The following is a 10,163-nucleotide window of genomic DNA, read 5'->3' as shown; positions in this document are numbered from 1 at the left end:
CCCGCATTGCAGCTACAGCTCCGATTCGACCCCTAGCCTGGGAACCTCCATATGCCATGGGAGCAGCCCAAGAAATGGCACAAAGACAAAAAATACCGGGGGAAAAAAAAACCTAGCATAAAATCTATACCTGTGCATTTTATCCATTATCCCATATAATCCTAGAAAGACCATTCTACAGGTAAGGAAACTGAAATACAGAAAAGTAGAGGAACTTGCCCAAGGTTACATTAGCAAGTATGACAACCAGGGTTCAAACCGGAGGCCACAGCTTAACTGTTCTCTAATACACCAAGTCCTTTGGATTTAAACTCAACAGTATGGGGAGCCAGCGGAAAGGTGTTCACAGTCACCACTTGCTTTGTTTCTTCTATATATCTTCTCCTAATGGTCTCAGTTTTCTCTTTGGGGAGAGCAGAGGGAAAATGCAGAGGAGATTTTAGCTTCAGAAAACTCTTCTGGGGAGTTCCTGTCCTGGTGCAGTGGGAATGAATCTGACTGGGAACCACAAGGTTGTGGGTTCAAGCCCTGGCCTTGCTCAGTGGGTTAAGGATCTGGCATTGCCAGGAGCTGTGGTGTAGGTCGCAGACTCTGCTAGGATCCTGGATTGCTGTGGCTGTGATGTAGGCCAGCAGCTGCAGCTCTGATTGGATACCTAGTCTGGGAACCTCCATATGCTGTGGGTGCTGGCCCTGAAAAGCAAAAAATAAATAAAAAGAAAACCCTTCTGATTATCCTCCCTCTCCAGGATGACCTGTATCTCACCTGAATCTCTAGCATATCTTGCATTTAGGGGCTTCATCACTGATTGCCACTGCTGTTTACATAAGACTTTATTACTTTAAAGCTCCGAGGGCTTATTTTGTGTTTTCAAACTTACCATGTTGGTAAAACAAGTAATAGCATCATTTACAGATAGCGAATAGGAAGTTAAGAGAGACTAAATGATTGGGAAATCGCATCTCTGGGCCGCGATTTCTTTACCTGTAAAATGAAGTGGGTGAACTACCTTTTACTTTGCAACAACAAAACATTTATCGTTCTAGGCCTCCTTAAAGTTGGGAAGCTATTCTGAAGCAAATTCACTTTCATAACTCAGATGTATTTCTACTGGATCATTGTGGGAAATAAAGCCTGGAGCTCCCCAGGCAACCCGGAGGGATTGAGCACGGGGTCACCCCAAGGGCCCTGGCTCTGCGCAGCAGCTTCAGAAAAAGCAAGTACCACAGGGCGGCGGAACGGCTTTTGCGGGCGCTGGGGACGCGTTTGGGGGACGGACCGGGGAAACGAACTGTGCTGCACCATCAGGTGTACTCCCGGCTGCCGCTGACCGATGAGGTGTCGTTTACGTCCCGGCTGCCCGGGTGGGCTTGAGCCTCTGGCTCCCAGGTGACGGTCGGAGGAGGCCGCAGGCTCAGGACCTGCTTGTTCCCGCGGCGTACACGGCGGGCTGACCTTGGCTGCTGCTCTCGCCGACCTTGGCCGAGGGTCGGAGCCAATGGCGGCCTGGGCTGTTGTCAACCTGAGCAGGGCTGCTGCCCGATGCTTGCGGGCTCGAGACCCTGGGGTCCGGGAGGCTCTTTTGCGCGCCTCCCAGTCTGAGCCTCCAGATTGGAGCTTCGCCTGGGGCCGAATGCTGCACGTCACTGCGGCGGTTCCTGCCGGGCACAACAAGTGGTCCAAAGTCCGGCACATCAAGGGTCCCAAGGACACCGAAAGGAGTCGCATCTTCTCCAAGCTCAGTCTGAGCATTCGCCTAGCGGTTAAAGGTGAGAACCTGACTGTCGCCCACCGCTGGCTGCCCCTGCCCTCACTATGTCCACCGCTTCCCTTGCCTGCCAGAGCTGGGCCAGGGCCCACCCGGATTCTCAGCCTTTCATTAAGAGTGAATTAAAAGCTTCTTTTCGAAAATGCTTACCCATAACCCATTCAAACACTGGAGAAAATGTTCTAAACTAACCGACAGCTAAGTAGTGAGTTGCCACTATTTTGGCAGATGGGAGTGGGAGTGGGGTGGAAATTCCTTTTTTTCTTCAACATCATAGTGGGATGTCTTCACTTACTCTTTTCTATCTCAGAAGGAGGCCCCAACCCTGATCTCAACAGCAACCTGGCCAGCATCTTAGAGGTGTGTCGCAGCAAGCACATGCCCAAGTCAACAATGGAAGCAGCACTGAAAATGGAGGTGTGTCCTCAGTGTGAGTTCTTGATATTGATCACAGCCCCTATAGGGCACATGACCATCACACACACTTTAAATTATCAGAGAGAAGGGTAGCAATATGATTTACACTCTCAGCCCGGATCCTTCTGATGACTATCTTGGCCATTGGTGATGGGAGCACAGTCAGGAATAGGATGTATATATAGACAATATATAGAACCATACAGCCAGAGTTGCTGTACGCACGTGTACGCACGTGTGCGCACGTGTACGGGCTCAGTGGGTTAAGGACTGAACATTGTCTCTATGAGGATATGGGTTCGATCCCTGGCCTTGCTCAGTGGGTTAAGGATCTGTTGTTGCCACAAGCTGCATCGAAGGTCAAAGATCTGACCTGGATCTGGTGTTGCCATGGCTGTGGCCTACGCCTCAGCTGCAGCTCTGATTTGATCCTGGGCCCTGGGAACTTCCGTATGCTGCAGGTGTGGCTGTAAAAAAAAAAAAAAAAAAAAAAAAAAACCATACAGCCTAGGACCGTTGTGCTGAGCTGTGAGGAGATGGAGTAAAAGGAGAATAGCATGGAGAAGCCCTGATGTTAAATTGAGGAAAGGGGCGTTCCCTTCGTGGCTCAGTGGAAACAAATCTGATTATCATTCATGAGGATGCATGTTTGATCCCTGGCCTCGCTTAGTGGGTTAAGGATCCGGCGTGGTATAGGTCACAGACACGGCTCGGATCTGCTGTAGCTGTGGCTGTGGCATAGGCTGGCGGTGGTAGCTCTGATTCGACTCCCTAGCCTGGGAACCTGCATGTGCCATGGGTGTGGCCCTAAAAAAAAAAGAGACAAAAATAAATAAATAAACCAAGGAAAGGTTTTTTTTTTTCTGATATTTAGTCCTTAAAGGAGAAAATAACAGTAGAAAGAGAGGTTGCACATGATAGTGATGGTGAGAGGAGCTGGGATGTAGAGCCCAGGTGTGGAAATTGTCTTCAAGCCTAGGTGAGGGGACACCTGTTCTCTGGGACAAGGGAAGGGTCTGCAGACTTAATAATCATCTCAGAAGCTAACAGTTGCTGAGTGTTCACTCCAGGTCAAGACCTTTGTGTACACTATCTCACTGAATCCTCAGAATAACCTTATGTGGAAACTGAGGCCCAGAAATATTAGGTGACTTGACCAAATCATACAGAAAATGACAGATTTGGAACTAGACAGACTCCAGAGCCTATGTTCTTACCAGCATGCATACTGCCTTCATGTCGGCTGTGGTGCTGCTCAGGCGGTCGAGGCGGAGGATTTCCCTCACCTCGTTGTCCTTTAATTTTGTGAAAGAGGAAGGAAGAAGTCATCAGTTGAAAGTTCTGGGAGACAGCAGGACCGGGTGATGGAGAGAGTGGTGATTATCAGATGCAAGGGCAGGGGACGAGCAGAGGTCGGGGGGGAGAGGTCCGGGTGAGATTGATCATTAGAGTTTTGATAGATTATTTGAATTTTGAGACCATGCTATTTGATAAGGCCCAGGTGTGTGATTTGACACAGCTTATTCAGCAGCCCACGGGTAGGCGCCCAGGTGGGCTTCATGTGGGCTAAGGTGTAGGAAGATGAGTTAGCAGGAGCAGTGGAGGCGGGGAACAAAGCTGGGAGATGGCTGATTGATTGCTTGTGGACCAGAGAAACAGACTCCCTTCCAAGTAAGGGGTGGTACTTCAAAAGCTGGTCCAAGGGCCTCCTCTCAGAACGGGAAGACAAAAATAAAGACTTAGAACCTAGGCTCCAGCCCAGAGACACCCCCCTGCCACCACCACCATTGAGTCAACTTTGTGGTGCCTGTGGTTCTGGGAGGGAATTAGGAAACAGGAAAATGTGCTTGTGTTGTTTATTGCAGAAAACCAAGGACATTCATTTGTTGTATGAGGGCCGAGGCCCTGGTGGCTCTTCTCTTCTCATTGAGGCATTATCTAACAGTGGCTCCAAGTGCCTCTCGGACATCAAACATATCCTGAACAAGAATGGGTAGGTGTGTTTCTGGGGAGAGCGGAAGGGGACAGAGTCTTTAGGTTCCAGTTCTGTGCAGTGAAAATAACTGTTGTTCCTGGTGGTGTGTCAAGTTTTACCCACTTTATCCTCAGCAGAATCCAAATGGGATAAATATATTCTCCTTTAATGGGTTCTATAGTAGACAGGATCCAAAAGACTTGTTCATCAGGTGTAGTCCCATTATCCCGTCTGTAGTCACATAATGGCCAGTCTTAGAAAGTACCACCTGGGCTAGAATCTTAATTGCCCTGAGTTGATGAGCAAAGTCTTTGCATCTTCCAAACTCCAGTCAGGGCAGAAAATCGAAGGTGGGGCTATGTCTGGATTATTCCCTTGCCCAGGGGTAGGTGTTCAGGAAGAGAGCTGCTCCCTTTCTGTATAAACTCCAGGGGCTGGGTGGGAATGAGTGCTTTGCAGTGCTTGCTGGAGGCTGAGTGTCTAAAGGCCTTCATTCTGGCCCATTTCCTTTCCTATTAGGGGAATGATGGCTGAAGGAGCTCGCCACTTCTTTGACAAAAAGGGAGTGATAGTGGTTGGAGTGGAGGACAGAGAGAAGAAAGCTGTGAACCTAGAGCGTGCCCTGGAGCTGGCAATTGAAGCAGGGGCTGAGGATGTCAAGGAAACTGAAGACGAAGAGGAAAAGAACATTTTTAAAGTGAGTGGGAAGCTTGGGTATTGGGCGGCCTTCCGAGAGGGCCCTAATAGACACATTAAGGCCTGCTTCTCTCCGTTTCTTCTTTCCTGTGCCCGGGGTACGGGAGTTAAAGAGCTCACATATTACACAAACAGTTATTAGTGAGTATTGGATAGGGCTTACTCTCCTGAGGACAATGAGTACGATCCAGAACATGGAACACTTGTCTCTGCCAGTGAAGACCCAAACTCAGTGGAATGCCACAGTAATTCCATTCAGATTTTGTAAACTTCTGTCTGGCTTTGTCCTGTTACCTCTTTACCTCCAGACTTTCCTTTGCTCCTAGTTTGTTTGTGATGCCTCTTCACTGCACCAAGTGAGGAAGAAGCTGGACTCCCTGGGCCTGTGTTGTGTGTCCTGTATGCTAGAGTTCATCCCCAACACAAAGGTGCAGCTGGCTGACCCCGAGCTGGAGCAGGCTGCCCATCTCATCCAGGCCCTCAGCAACCACGACGACGTGATCCACGTCTATGACAACATTGAGTAGCCAGGCCGTACCTGCTGCCAGGCAGCCTCTTCTGGAGCACAAGCCTCTGAGACTCAAGCAGACGGGGGAGTCTAGCAGGTCAGGAAGCATGAGACCTGCAGCTTTGCGGCCAAGGGAATGCCCGCGCTTTGTGAGGCCTCCGTGTCAGCATGGCTGGTGTCCAGAGTCCTCTTGGATGAGTTCCCTCCAACATCCTTCTGGATGCAAGGTGCAGCCAGTTAGCTGGTCAGACTCTGATCTCAGGAATGTGGCCCTCGTGGGGATGGTAGGTGCCCTGAAGGCCCATGTGCTGGAAACTGCTGTGAAATAATAACAGTGATTGACCTGTGTCGCTGCAGTGCTGTTGTATTGCTCTTGAGTTTTCCTGGGTTTGTGTCCAGTTGTTGGGATCCTCAACTTCCCCTCAAGTCTATGGGCTTAGTTCCACTACTCCAGTCCCAAGATGTTTATTTTTTTTGCTTGGCCATGGAAGTGTAGCTCTCTCCAGGTACCCTGTGCTCTAGTGCTACTCTAATGGCCTAAACCTGATATTTATTCATGCAACTAACATGCGTGAATAGGTTGTCAAACACCTACTGTGTACCAGGAACTGTACTTACAAGCCGTTAATTGATGCCCCGTGTTAGATCCTGCTCTGAGACATAGGACCTTAGGGAAGACAAGGGAATGCTCTCTGATTGATTGAGCTGCTGTGCCCGCATTCTTGTTCTCTTTGTATGGCCTTTGTGCCTTTCTTTTGTCAAAGTGATTTCCCACTCTAGGCCAGTGGGAAATCAACTGCCAGTGGTAAGGAACTTCAAGGCCCTGGCCTCGTTCAGTGGGTCCCTGTGTGTTGAGATTTGTCAGATTGGACCTGTCAGTGGGCTGCACTCAGAAAAGGCTATAACCCAGAAGTCTCATTGTGGCTCAGCAGTAACGAGCCCGACTAGTATCCATGAGGATGTGGGTTCGATCCCTGGCCTCAATCAGTGAGTTAAGGATCCAGCATCACTGTGAGCTGTGGTATAGGTCGAAGATGCGGCTTGGATCCTGGGTTGCTGTGGCTGTGGTGTAGGTTGACAGCTATAGCTACGATTTGACCCCTAGCCTGGGAACTTCCATATGCCGCTGGTGTGGCCCTAAAAAGCGAAAAAAAAACAAAAACAAAAAAACAAAAACGCGAGTGTGTGAGAGAGAAAAGGCAATACCAAGCTGGTTTTGAAAGCTGCTTGATGCTCAGAAATGCCCATCCCATCTGTGATGCCATATAATAGGGCACTGGGAACTGAAAAGGAAATGAGAACAGGAGGAAGGGTGAAGGGCTGAGTCAGAAGTCTGGCCAGATGGGAAATAGCGCCTTGGTGCCTTTTGCTCCTAAAAGTCACTTCTGAGTTTAAAGAGACCAGAAGTGCCAGCCACCTGTACTGGAGCCCATCAAGCATGTCCGGCCTGGAGTGGCTTTTTTTGCGGGGAGGGTGTTTTGGCCATGCCCATGGCATGCAGAAGTTCTGGGGCCAGGGATCAAACCTGAGCCACAGCAGCGACAACACTGAATCCTTTATCTCTAGGCAACTGGAGAACTCCTGGAGTGGCTTTTTGGTCCCTGTTATTCATCTTATAAATTGTTTAAGCCAGTTCTGAGCTCAGAGTCACTTTTCTGAAGGAGACTTAGGTAAATGAGGATGGAAAATAATTAAAACCAAACTGTCTGTGAATGATAACTTTACCTTCTAGGAAGAAGAGATTATTAATTCCATAATGACTTCAACAGCTGGAGCGTGAAGGCTAGGAGGAGGAAAACCAATTAAATAATCCATTATTATGCCAAAGGATACATGCTTATACCTCATTTCATATTCATGATACTACCTGGAATTCTAGTTTTTATAGGAGATAATGCATCTAAATATCTTAATAGCACACCATTAAAATAGGACAACATAAAGTTTAAATGCCCCTTTATAAGATTCTTTCGTATTTTATTTGATTTTTAAAACCTATAAAATAGGCCAAATATTTTATGCATAGATGATCTCATACCAAGCAGGTAAGAACTACATCTTGTAGGATTCCCACTGTGGCACAGTGGGTTAATGGTCTAGCTTGTCTCTGTGGAGGTGCCAGTTTGATCCCTGGTCCTGGAGTAATGCATTAAGGATCCACCGTTGCTGCAGCTGTGGTATAGGTCACTGCTCCGGCTCAGGTTTGATCCCTGGCCCAGGAACTTCCATATGCCATGGGTGTGACTGGAAAAAAAAAAACAACTACATCATCTTATATTGATAGGCCTTGTTTTTGTTTTTGTCTTTTTAGGGCCCCGCCTACCGCATATGGAGGTTCCCAGGCCAGGGGTCAAATTGGAGCTGTAGTCACTGGCCTGTGCCACAGCCACAGCAGTGCAGGATCTGAGCTGCAACTTCGACCTACACCACAGCTCAGGGCAACGCCGGAACCTCAACCCACTGAGCGAGGCCAGGGATCAAACCCACAACCTCATGGTTCCTAGTCGGATTCATTAACCACTGAGCCACAATGGGAACTCCTGAATGTAATAATTTCTGATGTGAGAAATCTGTATATAGGAAGCCCACTCTAAAAGGGAACTTGGTTATTCACAAGAATAGTCCTCTAATATGATTTGTTAATCTGAATTCTTGTGTAATCAGTTTTCTTGCAACAAGGCATGTTAGACAGCTCTGCACTGACCCCTGGTGGTGCTGTGCAGTCTTCATGCAGTTAATATGAGAAAGACAAAAATGGAAGCTGACTTGGACTTGTTCTGCCTCTAAATTTAGTAAAGAGACACTTAGCTACATAGATTCAATAATTATTTATAATTATTTAATGAATAATTAAGAGGATATAAATTATCCTGTCATTAGAAATTATTTTTCAGGGGTTCCCATCATGGCTCAGTGGTTAATGAATCCCACTAGGAACCGTGAGGTTTTGGGTTCAATCCCTGGCCTTGCTCAGTGGGTTAAGGATCCGGCGTTGCCGTGAGCTGTGGTGTAGGTTGCAGACGAGACGCGGCTCGGATCCCGCGTTGCTGTGGCTCTGGTGTAGGCCGGTGGCTACAGCTCCGATTCAACCCCTAGCCTGGGAACCTCCATATGCCGCGGGAGTGGCCCAAGAAATAGCAACAACAACAACAACAACAACAAAGACCAAAAAAAATGTTTATATAATGTTAAGAGAAAAACAAAAAGATGCAAAACTATATATATAGTATGGTCCAAATTTTAAAATATATATAATACTGTCTATATAAACTTTCTGAAAAAGACTAGAAGGAAGTATACCAAAATATCAAAACTGGTTATCTCTGGGTGGTAATGTTATAACTGAGTTTTGTTTTCTATAATCATGTACTACTTTTATCACGGGAACATTTTTAAAAAAAGAAAACTAGTGACATTATGTCCAATTAGACAGTGTGAGAGGCCAGGATTCAGGCGCACCTTAAAGTCAAAAGAATGGGCTCTGGGAGTTCCTGTTGTTGTGCAGCGACTAGTAACCATGAGGTTTTGGGTTCGATCCCTGGCCCTGCTCAGTGTGTTAAGGATCTGGCATTGCCGTGAGCTGTGGTGTAGGTTGCAGACACGGCTCGGATCCCTTGTTGCTGTGACTGTGGTGTAGGCCAGCGGCTATAGCTCCGATTCAACCCCTAGCCTGGGAACCTCCATGTGCGTGGGTGTAGCCCTAAGAAGTGGGGGTGGAAAAAAAAGAATGGGGTCTGGTCCTGGCTAGCCTTTGTCTTACCGTTGGTCATCTAGCAACACAAAATCACTTAGTGCCTTGAGCTGCCTTGGGCTCACTTTTAAGTGTCCTTTTGGTGGGATGGAAGCATCAGTGACAGGCTCTGTCCATAGCCTTGACTCTTACAAGAGGTGCCTAGGTGCCACATAGCTGCCACACCAATGCTAGGGGGCCCCGGCTGAAATGAACAGGTCCCATGAAGGTTCTGCCTCCAGCCAACTATGGAAATTCAACTATATGGCTGAGTTACTTTTTTCTTCTCTGGAAAACATGTAGCACAGCTATCAATAAAGCTTTATACTCTAATAAGAGTCCTCAACTTTTGAATCCCTAGGAGCTCCTCTGGAGGCGTTCTATGAAGAGAAAATAAATGAGCCAGGATTTCTCATAAAAGGAGTGTCGTGATAGATACCACACTAGTCTTGACCAAAATCACTTTTTCTCTTTTCCTATCCCTAGACAGTGAGTGGGAAAGCAGTTTTTAACTTTCTTTTCATCTTTCATTTGTGCCAAAGAGGTAACATGTATTGTTTTTTAAAAAATAAAACCTTATAGAAATATATAACAAAAGTCCCATCTTAAATACAACCACCTAAAATACAACCACCATTAACAATCTATTCTATTCATTGGTACCAATCTGCTGGGAAACAAATTCTGTCTCTGCCAATTGCTAGCAACCTTGGAGAAGAACCTAACCTCTTTATATTTGTTTCTTCCTCTATAAAATGGGCATAATAATAGCATCTGTTCCATGGGGCTCTTTTGAGAAGTTAATATGTGCTAAGCACTTAAAACACTGTCTGGCAATGGTAAGTGTTCAATAAATGTTGGCCTTTTTTCCCCCCACTAAGTGTGAGTGAACATTTTTAAAAACCGAAATGTGGCGTCCTGTTGTGGCTCAGTGGGTTACTAATTCAACTTGTACCCATGAGGATGCGGATCTGATCCCCGACCTCGATCAGTGGGTTAAGGATCTGGCATTGCCATGAGCTGTGGTGTAGGTTGCAGATGTGGCTTGGATCCTACATTGGTATTGCTG

General features: G+C 47.1%; 1 protein-coding gene across 2 annotated transcripts; it reads left to right on the top strand.

The window, feature by feature from the left end:
• The first annotated feature begins 1,293 nt into the window (after positions 1-1,293).
• Positions 1,294-5,720, top strand: TACO1 (translational activator of cytochrome c oxidase I). 2 transcript variants are annotated; one of them, NM_001244958.1, is given in 5 exon segments: positions 1,294-1,769; positions 2,079-2,185; positions 4,051-4,178; positions 4,680-4,857; positions 5,183-5,720. In NM_001244958.1, coding segments are annotated over 5 exon segments (885 nt in total). In that variant the 5' UTR covers positions 1,294-1,498; the 3' UTR covers positions 5,384-5,720.
• Positions 5,721-10,163: the final 4,443 nt, after the last annotated feature.

Source organism: Sus scrofa, chromosome 12 (genome assembly GCF_054392235.1).
Source record: "Sus scrofa isolate SSC_HxYL_T2T_F1_AM1 chromosome 12, Sscrofa_HxYL_maternal_Yorkshire_Landrace_v2.0, whole genome shotgun sequence".
Classification (NCBI taxonomy): domain Eukaryota; kingdom Metazoa; phylum Chordata; class Mammalia; order Artiodactyla; family Suidae; genus Sus; species Sus scrofa.
The sequence above is the reverse complement of the archived record's forward strand: the minus strand, read 5'-3'. Positions and strand labels throughout refer to the sequence as shown.